Raw genomic sequence first — 19,840 nt, 5'->3', positions numbered from 1 at the left:
TCAGCCATTGAAAGCACGTTCCGCTAGGTGTTGAAGATTCTTAGCATTCTCTTCGTCGTCCTCATCAGCTTCTCGGAAACGGAGGAAGAAGTCTCTGGTGAGAGTTCGTTCCTCCCTATCGAAGACGAGTTGAGCCATCGTATCGCAGCATTGATAAATGTCGGTATTGTGGGTGATGCCAGCGTCGATTATGGCCAAAAATAAATCATGGGGGAGAGCGCAGAGAATTAGGGGTATTTTTTGGCAGAGGTCAGAGGTTAGAAATGGGAGTTTAATTTAGCAGTTTTCATCCAGTCTTCGAAGCTCATGTCATCTTCAAAAGGGGCAGGTCCACCGGCGCTGCCACCAGTGTAGGACGAGGCTCGTAGATCTCCTCTTCCATAGTCCTCATACTCTTAGGACACTCAAGTTGATTTGGCTTCGTCATGCTTATTGGGATAAGTAAATGAGGGAAGCAAGTACGGAGTTTGGGGGGGTGTGGGTACGGAACCGCCCTCGGGGTTGCAGGACCTTGACGCCTCAGTCACGAGGTTCGATTCGTCTGCCCGCCTCGTCTCACTCAGGCACATTAAGACAAGTATTACATGAGCGTGCGAAGCATGGATCGTGTGGTGCTTGACCAGCCGTAAAACACGAACCGGGAATTTCAAGCGCAGCACAGTTGCACCGATGTAATACTCAAACACAGCGATCATGCGTTTAACTAATGTAAAAGTTCTGAGGTGACTCAGTTCCCTAACGAGGGCGCTAATTTATTCCAGGGCGTATTCCGTTAGTGTGTGGGCCGCTTAAACTTAAACCTCTTGTTAGAACTCTAAAATAAATCGTACCTAAGATCTTACACTTGAGGAAATTTGGCTCGATCTATGCAACAAAACATTTTTCAATTTTGATCAACCCAGAGGGGTTAGTTGTTGGCCGGAATCGCGGGTACATTTTAACCAGAGAATTCAGGATCTTCTAGATCACAATATAACACACGAAAAAACCTGGGTTTCTGATAAAGACATCATCTCAACACCGATTAATTAGGCTGTCCTAAAGTGGATAGGTTGCACTGTAATTTTTTTCTGCGTTGAAATTGCCTCCCAGTTATTTATTAAATCTTGGAATAATTGTACGATCTTGAAAGTCCTAAATAGCATGAAAAACCCTTCGTGAAAAAGAAAATACGTATCTTTTCTTAGAGGAAGCTATCAGCATTTTGTGGAAATCTTACTTTTTAAAACCACAACTAGCTCACCTCTTCCAACGAGCATCTGCCAAGTTTTTCATTGAGTGTTGATCCCCCTGTCTCGGATTTGGAGTTGGAACAATCCACTCTTTCTCCCAAAGACGAATGAGACATCTGGACTTGTATTAGCTCAACTTTAAAGTGTCTACCGCCAAACAGTAATCAGTACGTCGGTGAATACAGGTCAAAAATGACCTTGAACCATTTTAAGTGTCGTGTAGCTTATAGCCTCTCCGTACACGTGCTGTGTGCTCTGTAATGCGGTGCAACGTGTGCATTCTTCTCTTGTACATACACAGAAAACGCGACGACAATCGAAATTGTGGGGTCTTGGGGAATCGGGGAGCCTATGAGATGAAGTCTAATCTCTGTGGTCGCTAATCAAACCTCAACAAAAACTCCTACAAAATCGATGAGAACGGGAGGTTCGTGCTCTTTCTGAATCGCAGGAAGCTGCGAACAACTCGACGAACCAACAGTCCTGCATGAAAATTGAAAATGAATGGCTGTAACGAGGGCGAGCTGGCTATTTTCACATTAAAAGTTCCTGTTGTGAAGCTACTTTCAAGCGTTAGCAATACTTCTAATTCCAATACGATTCCCATCAAAATGGTTCAAAAACCTCACCATGAGGCATATTCATCTCCTGATTTGCATTCCTCTCTAGAAGGTAAATTAATTTCAGTTGACTACCGTTTTACCGAACTGTGTTGTAGTCCAGTCATTACCATTCCCCAAAGCAATACAAAACACATTCGGTTAGATGGTATTCGTTTCATTTTGACGTAGAATTGCTCTGGCGTCTCAAACCACCTGTGAGTAGTATTGTCACCTGAGGTGAGCTTGATGCAGCTCAAGCCTCAGTCTCTGAATCGTCCCAAAATGACCTGATTTTATTATCGTAGCAAGTTAGATTTGACAGAAAACTGCCCACAGCTGCATGGAGTGTAAAAGGGTTCTGGTACTTCCTTTCCTGATGGATTCAAGAATAAAAAAATCACGCGATCTTCGGTTTGACCCAATGCGATGCCTTTTAATGAATTGTAGGGATAGGGGTCGGTGTATTGGTAGTTTGTGCTCCGTGCTACCCTCTTATTCTGTTTAACTCACATAAGATATCCGTTGAACTAAACGGAGTTGTTGGGGTTTACCAGCTTTACGAGCCTTAAAAGTCAAGCCTCACAGTTTAGAAATTTGTTCTTCAATTTTGCACATGCGTCACAGAAACGGACGGACTGCTTGTCGACCGACCCAGGACAGAAAGATCTTTCGTTCCTTAGTTTTGCCAAGCGAACAAACGGACTACCTGCTCCACTCTACGAAGGCACGCAACCCAGTCTTCCATAAACTAATGCTTACTTGATGTGCAGTGGAGAGGACAGTGCTAACCGTGGATCTCCTGGGGGCCAAGCAACCAATACAGCTAAGATCTGTCCACTCGACAAAATTCGAACGCGTGCAAGCGGGTCTTCCTTTCCTGAAACGCACGCATGCGGACCATGTGATAGCAGGAACACAGACGCGCGTTGACCGAAAATGAGCAGCTACAGGCATTGTCCGAAGATTGTCATTGAACGAAGCATAAAGTAGCCCTGCGCTCCAACTCTGTGGGACAGAACTCTGCCCACCAACTGAGCGCCCATATCGGACAACATAACACGCAGAAATAAGACTATTGTGCATTTTCTATTCCACCTCACTTATTATTTGTACAATTTTTATCATTGCTGCACCTGCATCTGCTGCTGCAACGGCATTCCCTGTTGAAGCGGATTCTTGCGCATATGCGAGATGAGTTGTACCAGCGTGCAAGCTCGTGTAGTCTTGAAGCGTTGATTAATTACTTCGTCCAGACCCTGAAACCTCTTCGACGCCACAATTACCACATGGTTCTTTGACCAGTCATACGTCAAGCCGACTACTTCCACACCGGAGGCACGCAACAAACCCTATAAAAGAAGAGTGACTCGAATTCCTGACAGGAAAGATAGTTGCTTACGGGCACATTTAGCTATGCGGACACCTTGGTTGCCGCGGACTTCACGGACATATGCCCATCTCTAGGCTCTCAGGTATTCTGACTCCAATGATACAACAACCTTCTACACTGTTCTGACTTATCACACCTTCACAGATCACCCAAAACACTACACAACACACCGAAGACGAGGACTGCTCGTTGAAAGCGGGTGCGCGGGGAATGATGATTTGCATGGCGAGATAGCTGGGCGAACGAAGAACGACGGAGGGCTCGGGGGCGGCTGGAGTAGCAAGGGAAACGAGACCAACGCGGAGAATAGAAAGACCATTGTTGCCACCGCTTGTGGAGTCCAAATCCCACGCAAAGACGTTAGTGACGAGATCAAAGAGGGTTGCACCGGGAAGGGAGAGGAGACGGAAGAAAGAGGTGATAGCTGCTGCTTGCGGTGAGACTAAACATACCTGGGAAAAAGATATGGGAGAGGATCCTTGTGAGCTGAAACCTTCTAAAACACTGGCGAAAAAGTTAGGCCCCAACGAAAGGTTATCCGTACAGACCAGTCAACATTTTACCACAATGATGAGTAGCCATCTGCTTGTATTCGCATAAAACCGAACACACCTGAAGATGGTGACATGCACCATTGAGGACCTGTTGGAGTGGGCTAGTTACCTGGGTACGTGAACGTACCGTCCAATAGCCTTAAGCATTGGTAAGGTAACCTAAGTAACCAACTTACCCCTCCATCATTTCGCTGTACATCTACGCAAAGAAAAGAATAAAAAACCTGCTTTTAGAAAACTGCTCTTATAAAATCCTTCTTCCTTAACCCTCAGTAAAATGAGAGAAATGAATTCTGATTTAATGAGTAGAAACTCTCACTGCCTATCCTGCTTTGCATATGCGCAGATGGTTGTCAAAGGCTGCTAAAAGGTGACAAACATCACATCGACATTTATTAGAAATTGCACAAGAAGTCTCAAAGCTTATTAATGCATTCTTTACGTCTTCGCAACCTTATAAAAAATGTCCCGTGCACTTTGGATTTTTTACTAACTTGTCACGAAAAAGAACTTTCCCTTTCCAACACAAACGAAAATATCACTGATCATCCCCAAACGATCCAACAACCACCCCCCAACTTCTAATAGACGCGCTGCTTTATCTTCAGAGGATTAAGCCTACTTTATGTGTGCGTATGTGGTGTACCCCAAACCCAGCTGCATACCACAATCCCTTCAACTGTTGAAAACGAATTATCATTAAAGGGCGAAAATAGTGTTCGATATAACTCGATACAACTCAAAGGTGTGTAAGAAAAACTTTTGCCTTAGAAATTCTTGAGACTGCTCAGCCCGAAGAAGGTCGTTTTCTTAGTAGATAGCGCAAGAGCTGATACGTTGGTTAAGTGAACTCCACACTGTCTACTCATTATCCGCTCTACATTTCTAAGGCGTGAAACACTTGATCTCTAGAAGATTACTTCGTTTGCTACATTTGGCAGAGAGAAGATAGGATTACCAACCCTGAATTCCCTTCTGAAGGCCAAAACAATAACTCAATGAAGCCTGAAAGTTTTCAAGTGGAAAAATTTCTTGAGAAATAGCCAAGACTAGTAAAGTAGTAGGAGGGATGTCTCATACCATAAAACTTACTAGCAAGAAGACCTCATAACCCACTTGAGAATGAGAGAGATACTACTTCATCCACACCTTCCTTACTTCCTTCACATTTCTCCGGATGATGGATGATTAGCACCTTTTCTTGGCATCGACCATCAAAAACAAAGTTGGCAGAGGTGGATTTAGCTATAACCAGCCTTTTTTCTCCTCCAAAGGAAAAGCATTTTATGGGAATGGGATTTGCAAGCTGACGTAAGGTTGAGAAAAGACCATATAATAATGGTGAACTAGAAGATAATTGCTACTCGTATTCAAATTCGTTATGACATCCACAGGTTCACAGAAACGCTCAAAAAGAACTGCTCTTCGCGAAAAGTAAAGAACGGCGTTTTCAAGTGTGTCACTCATGCACCTCCATAACAACAAATATACTAGATCATAAAAAAAAATTATTAGCGAACTCAGGCTCACACACTAGTGGAGTCCTTCATTAGAAAGTAGCCGTATTTCAATATTTTATCAAAATGTCCCAATTCGAAACGACCAACCCTCTTTGAGAGTGAAATTAGGACCAGGAGTCAGATCAAAGCTGAGAAAGACCGATTGCAAATGATGTTTCGGAGGAGCAGCATTTCACAAAACTGATCAAGATAGAGAGTTTGGGACTGTTTTTTAAGATGAACCCATAATGAGCGAAAACCGTTCTCAACTGAAGCTACAAATACAAACTTCTCTATGAATTGAACAGGCATCTACATAAGGCTAGACATTAAATATCAGTAATCATTTTGAAGAGCTGCGTCTTCAATGAAGTTGTCCATTAACAAGAAGCCTCCCCCTGCGATATCTTTTAACAAGTAACGGCTACTCGTCCGTAGATCCGATTGGAACACTGACAGGTATCGCAATGAGTCCTTTCGTAAATCTCAATGAAAACCAACCCTTCGGCGGAAGAACTCCTCAATCCTAGCACCCAATTCTGCAGCTCCTTCTGCCGGGCACGACACAGGATCTGGCGTGACTCTCAGGACGAGACGCCAGCGTGGAACACCCTCCACCGTCGTCGCCTCCTCCTCCTCCATCTTCAACCTCACCTCTAGCCCCGAGTCAGGTGCTTTGGCAACGAATTCCCCTACCTCGATAGCAGGAGCAGAGGGAACTTGCCAACGATGCGCATTCACCGCCTGGAAAGCAGCATGGAAAGTCAAGCTGGCGGAGAGGTAGCACTCGAGAGCTGAGGGACTGACAGGCCCGTTGGTGCCCCCTCCCGATGGCCGAAGCATTCGATCCAACTGGGACACGGTGAAACCGCCGGAAGGTTTCTCGTCTGGAAATAAATAAGTAGGACAGATGGTAAATCGGCCAATGAAATATCGATGCAGTATACCAGTTCATTAGGAGTGCTAGCATTCGCTTTCGCCTCAAAAACGATAGGAACTTCTATCCCTGCACTAAGAGCTGCACTCTTACATTCACTAACATTTTGCTTATCAAATGCTTCAGTCTTCGGATAGAGTTCCGAAGATAGGACCTACTCCGCCTCAAAAATTGTGCTGTGAAATAATTTTGATGGGAAGGATTAAACACCCTATTGTTTGCTCCGCAAACAACAAAGATGGGATAATGAGTAGAGCTTGATCTCGCAATGTCTGTCTAGAGAGACAATTACCCCTGGTGATTGGTAACAAGAATTGTGACGCAGTAGCAAAGATGGACGTAAACGGTTTTCCTTCCTATATTGGATATTGTGGTAAGAAATAGTACGCGTTGAGAAACGAACTCTTCTCTGCTCGATGATGAGGAATGAAGTGTTCTCTCCCCCTGAAACGCCCATGAGAGGGCAGATACGAGAGCGGATGTAAAGCGCTTCAGATTTTCGCTCTGGTGAAGAAGTGACAGCGAATACACGTAGTTAAATTCGAAGTATAAACATTGATAAACAACGGATTTAACAAAATCCTCAAAATCATTGAAATAACCCACCTCCACCCTCCATCTTGAAGGCCTTTTGCATTGACTCCAAAAAGAGCTGGAACGGAAAAAAGTTGAGTCTGTTAGAGCCTATCTTGGTAAAAAATGACCGGGAATAAGTTAGTCATCCAATCTTAATCCTTTCTCCCATTAACCATAGCTAACTTTAATCTGAAATCAAAAAAGGCATATCTCTACCCATCTTACCTGTATTTCTAGCATGCCAACTCCTCTGTTCACTATCAATAATACGCAACAGCTGCAACTAGTTGAGGCAAGTCATCCCAACTGCATTGCCTAGAAATCTACAAGCTTAGCTTACTTCATAGAAATCGGCAATGCTTACAAGGAATAAGACAGTGGTGAGCACCCACCTCGACAAGAAATTACCCGGACTCTATTAAGCAATCACCTAATTTCAATTAGTTCAACAAACTTTATTATCAAACTCTGCAGCATTGTAGCTTCGTCAATTAGTGCACACCTCAATCCATTTCACCTACCAACGTCTGATAGTGACAAGTGAATTAGAGGCAAAAGATCTAACCAACAACTTCAAGGAATAGAAGAAATGAGTCTCACAACAGCAGTGGCTATGAGGTTCTTAAAATAACCACTTTTTCATGCTACGAAGCAACAGGCAGTGCATTTTGATCACAACTTACAGGGAATTAAGTAATAAAATACTCAAATTTAGAATTCAACTAAGCGCAACAAAATCTACTCAGCAATCAAGAAAGGTGAAGATAGAAAATCAGGTTTTGGAGTGACACAACAAACTTTTCAGTTTGTATCTGGGTCCACGTCAATTTCGTCCAATGATATTTGGTAGCTAAAGTGAATCTTGGCGTAAATTATCCGGCCTACACGATCCAGAAGTCTTTAAAATGCGAGACAGACCCTTGCAGTGACAGATTTTTTCACACGACAAAGCCATAACGGAAACCTACCTTTGCTGCAAGAAAACTACCAGGAATCAATTGTGTGACCACCAAAAACCGATTTATTTGCCCATTTCCTTCAAGCTCTTCTATACACCGGAACAAATGAGCCAATTTCCAAGCAGTGAGGCCCATATACTCACCTGGAACGCAGGAAGTGGTACAAAGCCTTGCACGGGGTAAATTTCGCTAGAAATTCCACCACCACGACTCTGTGGTGGTGCACCACCAACTTCTTGATGGTGGCAGCCATCATAGATGTGGACAGTTGCGTCGTGACCAGTCTTCAGCTTAAAACGCAAGCACAGTGTGCCACGATAAGCAAGTTGCAGGTCGAAACAGGAGAGCGCCATCAGAGACATACTCCGGATGGGGCGGGCTGATTTCACAATTGCTGACGACTGTTTGAAAAAAAGCATTTTAGCACTCTGACAACTCCTTGTGTAAACTTGTGCGACTAAATAAGTTTGTAAGTAAATGTCGACATTGAGTAACAACAGCTCCCTAACGATTTTCAAATTCATTTTTATGTTCCCTGAGAGGTTCATAATACTTAAATAGATGAGTATCAAACAGATCAGGGTGGAATTTGACGGATGATAAACTCTACCTTAAAGTTCTTAATCTTTCAAAGCGTTTAAACCCCGTAAAGAAAGGGATGTCTCCGGTCCAATTATGAGGCCTTCAATAAAGAAGAGCTCCATCCATTCTCTTAGAAAGCAGAGACGACGTACGAAAGACCAAATCAGACATCGTTTGACCACATCAGAAAAGCGATACTATAACAGCATTCTTTGATTGAAAATGGGAGGAAATTAGTTATCCAATCATTATACCTGGATTCATTCATCCCACCTAACAAATTGTATGGACTAATGCACTTCAGGAAAACTTAAGCACTCTAAATGAAACAATACCCGATGTTTAGAAGCGACACAGTGACCTCAAAAAACGAACCTTTATGGAATTGGTCATTATGGTGGGTTTCCGCAGGACTTCCATAGACATTACGAAGTCCAGTGTAGAGGACAAGACCTAGAAAAGTGTCGACAGTCAGTTTCCGCCTAAATATGAGGAATAAATGCAGCAAGAAAATCAATCCAACGGTTAACTATTGGCCTGTTGTACACCTGAAGTAAGCATCAATCATAAAGGATCGCATTATTAGGTAAATGAATGTCCAATACCCTTAGGTCTCACTTTCGAGAATGTGTAACCCCTACTCAGCTTCTTGGTTGATACTCATTTTCGGTTGAGTGAGGTCTGTGGGGATATTTAGCTCTCTATAAAAATTCCAAATATGCCTCATACACTATCGTTTCACAAAGTCAAATCGTTGAATACTCTGTAAAGCAAACCTCATACAGTCTTATGACCGTTCACTCACCGAACACACTGGTAAAAGAGACTTCTGGCTCTCAACCAGGAACTCCAGATGCTCACGCACAACACAATGCGGATTCTCGAAAAGGTCCCGTTGCCTTTGTCGGCGCCATTGCTGCTGCAATGCGTCGTCAACATCGTCACCATGCTTCAAAGTGACGGGACCCGGATGGACACCGAGACGAAGGCAGCAATTCTGGCGGGGATCTACAGACAATTCGGCCTGTGAAAGGCAAGTGAAAGAAGTAAATAGATGAATGCTGATTGTAAAATGCGATTTGACTACCATACTGGGAGCATTGACTCATATCATTCCGGTTAAACTACCAATGTCCCGGCGTCTCTACGCAATCCTAGAATAATGTTCCATAAAAGGCTTCGTAGATGACTTGAATGCCATGCTGATAACAGAAGTAGGGGAACTGGAGTTGATGATTTAACCAATGAAGGTTCACACAAAGAATCCAAAACAGTGACCAATTAAATAGCTAAAAGTCTATCATGTATACTACTGAGAAGAGTTGAAATGGGGACACAGTGACAAGAGGGAATAGGTGCAGAACACTAGTTTCATGGAGCTGCTTTGAATTAGGACTTTCATCAAGTGCCTCGCCTTTTAGGTACCTGCCCCGATGAATAGAGGCTGGTCTATGAAATGTGGGAAAATGAAGAGAGATGAGGCAAAGGTCTTCCTCACCAAGTAATGTTGACCCGGTCCATAAGCCAGAATCAAACTCCTTGCGTCAAAGGCATTCAGCCGCACATCAGGTGGTAGGCAAGCTTAAATGCAAAAACTCAAAGTCAACTACCGAAACAGCTTCAGTAAAACCGAATATACACAAAAACCGATCACAAACCAGGATTCTCAATAACCGGTCCGCAGATAGCAAATAAGCAACAGAGGGCCTCCCATTCGGTTATCACAGTAAGGAGAAAGGTGTTTAAGTCGGACAAACTGTTGACCTGCGATGTAGGTGATTGGTGGAGCAGTTCGCCGCCATTGGCGTTGCCTGGGAGATTGGAGAAGGCAATGGTAAGACGCCAGCAGCGCATAGAAGCAGAGGTGGATGTGGCGGAGGAAGAAGTGGAGGGCGAAAGACGAGAGGAGCTGATTATTATTACGCGTCGGGCATAGCGGTGGAGGAGAGCGATACCAGGGCGTGCCCAGGCTGGAAGGCTCTTGGTGGGAATGCTATAAGACAGGATTTTGGTTTATTATAGAAATTTCACGACTAAAAGGCATGTCATCAACATTTTCTTCATTCTGGCATTTGTTTAGCTTGAGATTGCACAGGTCGGCATGCTCTAATACTTCAACAATACTTGAGCATTCGAAACAAATGAACTAAGTGATGTTTGAATCCGAGATAATTGGGCAAAGAATGGGTGAATGAATCAGGAATGAACACGGGGTGAATGAATTAAATGGTAGCAAAGAGACGGCTTCAGGAAGGAAGAATCGGAGACAGTGAATAGGCAAAAGCAAAAATGAAGCAAGTGTGCATGGATCCCAAGCGGATGACTAAATAGAAATCGGGATTTGTAAATAAGTAAATTAGAGATGAATGGATGAACATGGGTGGGACCCATAATGAGAGACGTTTCGTGGGAATAGTGATGGGAGAGGAAGATGTGGTTTTGATCTATGCTGGTTATTTTAAGACAACTGTACTGTTTTATTGCATTCAGCATGAAAATAAAAGGATAAAGACAGATGAACTCAAGTGAATCTCCTGCGCACCCGGAATGGGCGGATCGGGGATTGACAAATGCATGGATGTGACAGATAACTCCAGAATGCAAAAATGTGTGAGTCCGGAGTGGAGAGAATCAGAATGGATAAATAAAAAACGAACAGGTGAATAAGGTAATGATGGGCAGATCAACCACGGCCCTTAGACAAATTAACTAGAGAAACGTATTCCGTAAATCAAAGTAGAAGCGTTCGAATTATCCAAAGCCTATTGATTTATTCCAATAAAGCAACAGAGGACGGATGCATTTTCCAGCTAACACTATATCCACTACAGTAAGTGTATAAGGTGTATTCGCTAGTCAATTTCAATGACCACTTATTCATTTGTGAGAAAAAAGGTGTAAATAAACTACTTGATTCATGTGTCATTCACAACCAGCACCACTTCTCAAAGCATGGAAAAAGCAGACAAATGTAAACAAAAAGGAACCATACCTTCGAATAGCGATAGTCAGGATGTCACTTTGAGCATTATTAATAACGCCGTCGTGAGTGATCCCGTGCTCTGCCAGCTGTGAAGACAAACAACCAAACTGATGACGCCTGTTAAGAGTAATGTTACATTGACGGATAAATATGTAAATGAGGTCAAAAGATCAACAAGGAGAACAATGCCTTTCGAACTATTGCCCCCCACGGACTGAGGAAAAATAAGTAATATCTTCGAAATAGATGCGACAAATTCAAAGCTAACACAGATGCAATAAGAAGCATCCCTCATTTTGCAACCTTGGGTGACCCTTAAATATCACCACGATCTATCAAGTGGTCGAAAAAGATCATGGGATTGTTTACATGCATGCATTATAAACCATAGACACGCATTTTGTCACTTGTACTCCTCATTAAGCTATCTAAAATATTCTCATTCTCAACCTGTCTAGCATAAAGTGCCAGTTGAATAGGGTGGATATGAATCGAGTTTGTCTGCATGACGAACTTGAGCTCCTCCCAATCTCCATTATACACGATTTTGAGGGGTGGAGACAGAACATGGTTCCAGGAGAATTATAAAAAGAACCAGACAGAATGAAAGGCATATGAAAAGGTCAAATAGAGCAGAAATACAGGATACATACCTTCGCATTGAGCTCATTAACAATTACATCATCTTCCAGAGCGGCAAGGAGCCGAGACAGATCTGGCATCAGCACGGTGGAGGGAGACGTAGCGGCGGAACAGTCAGAGGTGGCAGACAGGAGCATCGCTCTATCGTTTGGTGGCAGGCGATCTATGCACCGGCGCTTAGCTTCGCTTGCCAAACCGCCTTCATCGTCCCTCGAGAGGTGTTCAAAGAGAGCACGGACTCGTTTCAAACGCCGACACACTCGATTACGCTGGACCTGAGCTGCAGCTTCACGCAGTTCTGCCAGCTAATTATGGAGGGAAGGAATTAGTAAAGCTCGGTTAGCTGATATTCTAGGACCCAACCAAGACCCACATTGAAGATAACAAAAAAATAGTCCTAATATCTATATTGCAAGAATATAAGGAGTAAAAGCCAAGACTTTCCGACACATTTTTCCACTCCAATTGGCTCAGCTTTTGAGCAATAAGCGGGTGATACAAATATGCACATGAGTACTAACACAGCCGGAGTAATATTCGCCGATGACTAGCTAACCTCGCTGGGCTGAAAAATTCTTGAGCACATGAGACTCCATCTAAAAAAGTAAGAGCAAGACCTCAAGGGAGGGGGTTCTACTACCCCAAAAAAGTCAAAACTCGTCTATTTCATATTTTTGAACGGCCTCGAAACTAGTTAGAGTAGTAACGTTCATAGAATGCATTACTACAGAAAATTGTCCAAGCGAAAAAACATCCCAACAAGGTCAATTCTGGCCGAATGTAGGAAAGTTTAAAGCTCCATAAATGTCAATAATTTTGTAGGAGAGACACTTCTAGGTATGTAAACATCTTCAAAACTGGGAAGATTCGGTAGTACGAGCAAATTGTATTGCGAAGGCCTTTCGGCCTTGGGGCACACCATTTCCAAAAGTGAGTTCAACAATCCACTAAAATCACTCCTCGTTTAATCTTGCAAAAGACTGCGTCGATTGTCTATCTAGGAGCAGACGATCCACGCACTGCTTGAATATTCAGTGGAATGGAAGTTGTTCTGTGCACTAGGAGCCACAACTACAGCTGGAATCATTACTGATGGCTATGTGTACACCCATTCTTAAAGCGTTTACATGTATGCAGACAAGCAGTACCACTGTTGCCTGTCCTCCAAATTAATGGTGCCTGCCGTCTGGACTAAGGTCATGGCATGTACCCTGGCTATGACACGGCTCAATCGTAATAATGCGCGTAATGTGCCGTTGTAGCATTCCTTTTCATAAGTATTTGTGACAGTAAAAGTGTCGATTTGATTTGAACGGCAATCTCCTCGCCCTTGGTAGAATGGAACTGTTTAGCTATGATGAAGAAAAGGTTCACTTTTCCACTTCAAAGAAACAACCTTATGTCAGCGTTTGACGACCGCCCACTTCTAGCTTCTCTGCATTGTCAAAAATAAAGCCATTACTAGACTCACTTTTCAATTATATGCCAGCAAATACTTAACGGTTCATTAAGACCGATCCATTTATGGCTTAAAAAAGGCATTTTTTCTTCCACGAGCAAGCGTACCCTCGAAATCCTACCCATAAAAACCCCATATACTGCATCATGAGGCGTCAACAGATCATGAAGCAGACAGTTAACTAAATTCACAAACTTGACTGAATGTCTTCGAAGTTACACAAGGCAGAATACAAGCAAACTGGTCAGGTGAAATTCCACGATCGGCATGAGGTCGGACGACCACAACATATGTTTTGACAAGTTTCAATGGATGTGCTCACAACTACTCAAACAACTGACATGAAAAACAGACACTTAACAATGAAACCCGACTTCCACTTTTGACATCTACACACAAACCAATAACGCAGCAAGATTTGGACTAAGTGGAGCAAGGTTACCTCAGAAGCCCAAGGAACTATCTTCAAAAAGGGAAGGTCTGTTATCATAAAAAGACGGGAATATGTCCTAAACAAATTTAAAAATTCGGTTTTTGACAACCAGATAAAGGTCTCTGTCAAATACGCTCGCCATTCAGCGTCGCCCAATCTTAAGAGATACTTTTCACTCGACATTATTTGACACAAAAAAGGGTGAAAACGGAGAATTCAAAACCACAGTTTAGCTTCAATGAAAGCGAAGTAAAATAACTGTAAGGTGACAAAAGAACGGTTCCCTCGGTTTATATAAAGAACAAATAGCTACACAAACAAAATACCAGGTTACAAATCCCACTTTCAACAAGAACCTCTTGTGTCTGAACGCAAACAACTTATCTTAAGTCACCGTTTCTTCCCCAATTTTATTCTTTAATTGCCTATCAGCATCTGGCCTACCTAATACCAAGTAAATGTGATAGGGGCCTGGAGGAATGTCAAAGAATGCCAGAGATGAGGATGTGACGGTATCTCCCCCCAATCTAGAGTGAAAATCTTTTCATAGGTGTTTTGCGGTAAAGGATCTTGTACTGCCTTGTGAAAACGGGACTTTCTTCCTACCGGTTCTCTAGCACAGTCTTCTGGGGTAGAGGTATTGCCCTAGAGATGCGGGATATTGGGTCGTCTAAGTATAGCTTTAGAATATAACTGCCATTTCCCACCACAAATCAACCGATCAGTCAGCACAGAGCATTTTTAAAACGTAAAGCGAAGAATGATTCAACAGTCATTTCAGCCCGTTTAGCTTTAGCGGCTTCTCCAATAGATGCAAATGTAAACGGATAGTTTCATCACTCGAGTAAAACAAGCGGATATTCGTGATCCATCTTGTTAGCTGGGACATGTAACCCTTCACTCTCAAAAATAGAATATTTCTCAATGTGATGCATCACTCGGAGTGGTTTATCCGCAGAATCAAATCGTTTCAAACATTTCCTGACGCCTTCCCCAAATGCAATACAGAGTGTTTTAAAAGAATTCCGCAACTTTGATGCCGAGTCAGATTCAAAATAAGAGCGGTAGAGCCCACATAAAGAATACTGTAACGATGGCAGACAGACCCCTACATATGCTTTAAAATCCATACATATAGACAGTCGCATGTATTCCACTAGTGCCTTCAAGTATCAACAAACAATTGAAGCAAGCTACTCCGAAAATTCCACGAACATTTTCGTCACCTTGCTTTTAAAAATGCTCAGATTTTGCGCCTTAAGATAGCCCACATCCTGGAGGAGCTGATGCTATAACACCACAACCACCAATCAATAGACGTCCATTTTTTTCGAACCAAGAGAATATATCGGTTCTGATCAGTCTATTTGAAAGGAAACCCCTTCATGACCGCAGAGAACAACTGGAAATTAACCTGAAGGCTGGAGTCGGCATTTAACAAAAAAGGCTCCTCCCAAACACCAGAAACTCACAAATGTTAACTTACTGATGGCTGCAAAATCAGAGACGAGTAGACCGCGTTTCCAGTCAAATCGCCAGAGGCCTCCTCCCCAATTAACGGCATAAAGTGGGTTATCCTCAGAGCCACTCCCGGTGGTGCGAGAACTCCAGCACTCTCTAATACTGACTGTTCCGGGTTGTGCGTCAACCACCGCCCTCCCGGTGCCACGTGAAGATCCGTGACCGTAATAGGCACGGAGACACACTTGAGGAGGTAGTGTCGATACCCCACTGTTAGTGCATCCGTCGGTGCCAGTTCACACAGAAGGTAGTGCTCATCATTGGGAAATAGTTTAATGAACACCAGAGCGACACGGTCCTGTCTTGCTCGTTCTAGCACCTCTACGTAGCCCGGTTGAGCAGCGGTGGAAGAGGGTGGGGGGACAGATAGTGGTAACGAATATCGTATAAAGCGCCCTCTATTCGCCCACCCAACCCTCCATTGACCAAGTAGGCAACGAAGACGTGAAAATATCTCCACCAATCTCGCCTGCCAACGCGTATCATCTCCAACAAGGCTTCGCATCCCGCGACTGCCCGCACGACAGTCAATAGTGGAGGTGCGATCCAGGGTGACTCGACGTGCTGAGGGACGGTTAAAGGCCATTTCAAGATCACGAAGGAGGGGAGCGCTGCGGACAGGATCAGAAGAAGGAAACGAGGCACGAATTTGACCCTGTGCTGCATTGATGCGGAGTTGGAGGATTTCGTGAGGGTGGCAGGGCCAGAGCACGGGTACGGAGAGAGAGAGCGGTACTTCCCCAATGGATATTGGGCCCGGAGAAAGGGGCAGGAGTTCATGTCTAATCTCCGTAAGCATGCGTTCAGCTCGGACTATGATTGTGCGAGTTAAGAGATTCTCAATTGAGAGACAACCACCCTTAACAAAGGAGCCGATTTTGTGCTCGTCGATAGTGTTTAATTCGGGATGATGAGTCACAGAGAGAGGCCGCTGAGGTTCCAATGGATTCACGTGAATGGTGATTGAGTAAATGGTCGGTCGCATTTTACCGTCAGGACCCATTACTGCCTGGTAGTTGCAATTAGACAATCCACGCCAGTAGACAACCTTGAGTAGCTGCCCCGGTCGATAGTCTTCGATACTAAATGGGTCTGTTGGACGTCGGGATCGCAAACGCTGGGCCTGCTCAAAGAGTACGTCCAATTGCAGAGACATTGCAAAAGCGTCTGTTAAAGTAAGAAAAAGATCCTTGTGCCAGTTATAAGCACGACTATACAAACTTTTTAAATCCCCCACAGCTAGACTCACAAAACAGTTGGATGAAGCTTTGCGCACAACACCTGTACCGCTATTCTTCGTCTTTCTGTTCGTTAATAACGATGCTACTTCCCAATCCAAACACTTTACAGTGCTGTCGGAACGCAATGTTGGCATCATTGTATCAGAATATGGTCTTCACCTCTTTAAGTACTGTTATTTCTCTGGCACTCCAAGGAACTCAGAGTTAATGAAGTCGCGTAACGGAATGGCTATGAGAGACGCGTCAACTTTTCACTGAGACTACAATCCAGATTTGAAGAAAGTGAGATCGTAAAAGGTGTCAGCGCCTCTTCGCATATTTAGTGAAGATGTAAATATCCTAGCCAGGTGATTCAAAAGGGACGGTAACGAAGCATAGAAAAATCATGCATTTTAAGTACTTTTGCCCCCCCCCCCCCCCAAAAGAGCAAAATACCATCTCAGCAGGATACTACCTAGCTAAGTGATGCTTCGGAAAAAAACGCAGTAACTTGCTAATGGAAACCAAAATAAGTAAATCTCATCAGAACAAATGAGAATCAGCACATCCGTCGGATCTAAAAGTCCTTTCGATGTGATGGAAGGTAATCATAATTATCTACACAGAATCATCACGAAAACCAGAGAAACGCCGTAGAATGACAAGTGTTTTAATTATGCACAGGGCTGAGAGACTTTTTATCTCATTATTCGACCCCCCATGATGACGACATGGAACTCAGACTAGGCCATACATGCCAGTAATCTTTCAAACCCTCTACAAACTAGTAACGAAGCTACCTTTTAACTTGTATATCTCAAAACTCCTCTAAGGGAGTATAAACGGTTTCAAGAAATCCAGTTCACAAACAAAACTTACGAAGCATGTCATAGAGATGGGTGAGAGGAGGACGCCTGTCAAAACGTGAATCAAGAATACGGGATTGAGCATGTTGCAACAAGAAACGGGTCTGTTGTGGATGAATAAGTGGTCCACTGGCTAAAAAAGATTAAGAATTACAGATCAAAGGAATAAGCGGAAAGAATTTAAAAAACTTACAACTTCTATTCGGATCAGAAACAAGAAATTTAATGCCGATTATACTCCAGGGAAAATCTAGTGCCTCTGAGAGTAATGTCAGAGTAACACTAAACTCGTGTGGAACTGTGAAAATTACCCTTCCATGCTCTAAAAAATCAGTTTCCTTAAAGAAACACTTACCGATGGCAATGTTAGTAAAACGCCTCGGACATGAGGACACACTAAGTCGGTACTTTATTATCCTGTTCAAATCCGGCAATCCCATTCTAATTTCCTCATTAGATATGGGTTCTGGAGGAGTGAATCGAGCCTGAGTGTACATTTCTCATCTGGAATGAATTGTCTCACTTTAATTGCTTTTGGTAGACGTGTGTATGTTTTATTAACAAAAATATCGATTGCCAGCAGCATGGCAAAGGGAGGCAAGCTAAAAAGATAAGATCCCAAAAGTCAAACTACCGAGCAGAAATAAGATGATTTTGGTGGAGAAAAGATAAGATGTTGGCGGTATCAAGAAGAAGCATACTCTGTTCCTCGAGGAAATTTGAAATTTTCTTAGAAAATAACTCAGAGTGAGTGATCAACAAACCTCACACTTATCCACTTTCGAAGAAGTATTAGCCCATTTTGTAAGTGCTTCCAGTCGAATAAACAGATTCCTCGTTCGACTGAAGAACTTAGCCAGCTCGATTTTCTTCTCGAGGTCTGTTTTGCTTGGCAGACTTAGTACGTAAGAACAAATTTCCAACCCACAGGTCAACCAAGTGCATCAAATCTGTGTAGGTTTTCTGGCACATAAATTCTATCAGAAGAGATAACTGCACCGGCCTAGGCCGAGGAGTCACGAGACCACCGACGGACATTTTCAAGCGGCTTATAAATGCAGCCCATAACACTCCAAAAGCATATTAGAGCCCAATAGAATTCGAGCGATATGACCTTAAGTTTGATGGAATTTGTCGTCTTGTTATTTTATTTCCAGTTAATCGCAACAAATAATGCATGATTATTTTATTTTGTTTGCGTAAGATTAGGGAAAGCAGAAATGCCAAAACGTGAAATTTTCGGTCAAAGGCAGGTGTAGTTGGCATATTGTAACTCATTCCTCCAGCTTTATTTACTTAATTAAGAATGCTAATGTTTTATTGTCCCCTGCTCCTGCACAAATCGATTATGTGCTGTATGGACATTTCTTCATTGGTGAGTTTGGAGGGATTTTAACCACAGTGTCACCTTTTTAATATTTGTAGCTAATTATAACTTCTTGATTGAATTTATGCAGCTTTAAGAAGAAGTATATTTAAGCAATAACGAAGCCATTTGAGACTTTTTTGAAGATGGAAGAAGACATAGTACTCGGGCGGGATGTATGCGACTTACATGGCCTTGTGGCCTACCGGCATGGCCCAGCCACAATGGCATAGTGCCCGAGTGATCCCGAGAGCTAAACAAGCATCCGAAGCAATACAATGACTTCGAAATTGGTACTTCTATTTTCAACCTTACTAAGCTAATACCTAATGTTTCATTGACATGCTGGTCTTTTTGGAGTGTTACGGATCTTTATGACCCCCATACCATTAAATCTGGCCGCTAAATCACTATCCTTGAAAAATGCTATTTCATTTTGTCGGCTATTTTCCCATGCACATGTACTGCCTTTAATATTGTCTGAAATTGCAATTAGTTACAGTGGTATGACAGAAGAGCTGGAAAGCTAATGCCACGGCTGGATGCCATGTCACCGGTCGAAAATATTGTCTCTGGGGTCTTAGGTCCATGCGTAATCAAAAGAAGTGTTTATTAAATTATCAAGGTATTAAACAATACCATAGTGCTCGTTCGTCCTTTTATATGATCCGTACAACCTAATCATCCCAAATTGAAACAGCTTGTTAAGGGTAGCTTTGAAAATACCTTTTTAAGCAGCAAATTGTATATCTCAACCATATCGACTGTTGGCAGATCCCGCATTTCCCTCCTCCACCTCTGGTTTCATATCCTCAAAATAAGAGGTTTGCATGGAGGATGGCATCTCATATTTGTGCAATATAGAGGAGGATTACAGGTTACGAAAGTTTCTAAAGAATTAAAGTTCATCGAAGCCATGGGAATCAGTGACGTCTACTCAGCCAAGAGGCCGGTGTAAACTTTCCGCTTGTCACCTAAGCCATGTATTTAAACAAATATGTGTCGTAGTTCGCTCTCAG

General features: G+C 43.0%; 1 protein-coding gene across 1 annotated transcript; it reads right to left on the bottom strand. All coding sequences in view use genetic code 11, as the record gives it.

Moving 5' to 3' along the window:
- Positions 1-2,955: 2,955 nt before the first annotated feature.
- On the bottom strand, positions 2,956-18,493 carry EGR_06546 (Mediator of RNA polymerase II transcription subunit; the record flags this gene model as incomplete). The annotated part of the gene is made up of 18 exons (XM_024495795.1): positions 2,956-3,183; positions 3,395-3,676; positions 5,779-6,164; positions 6,821-6,866; positions 7,893-8,150; positions 8,707-8,784; positions 9,137-9,355; positions 9,830-9,912; positions 9,990-10,324; positions 11,324-11,400; positions 11,968-12,261; positions 15,335-16,608; positions 17,469-17,588; positions 17,811-17,940; positions 17,979-18,057; positions 18,090-18,184; positions 18,220-18,352; positions 18,384-18,493. The coding sequence occupies 18 exons, from the start codon at positions 18,491-18,493 to the stop codon at positions 2,956-2,958; spliced, it is 4,227 nt and encodes a 1,408-aa protein (XP_024349755.1).
- Between the last annotated feature and the right edge of the window lie 1,347 nt (positions 18,494-19,840).

The sequence above is a fragment of the Echinococcus granulosus genome (assembly GCF_000524195.1).
Source record: "Echinococcus granulosus chromosome Unknown EG_S00059, whole genome shotgun sequence".
In the NCBI taxonomy this organism is placed as follows: Eukaryota; Metazoa; Platyhelminthes; class Cestoda; order Cyclophyllidea; family Taeniidae; genus Echinococcus; species Echinococcus granulosus.
Note: the sequence above shows the minus strand (reverse complement) of the source record. Positions and strands in the feature narration are given on the sequence as shown.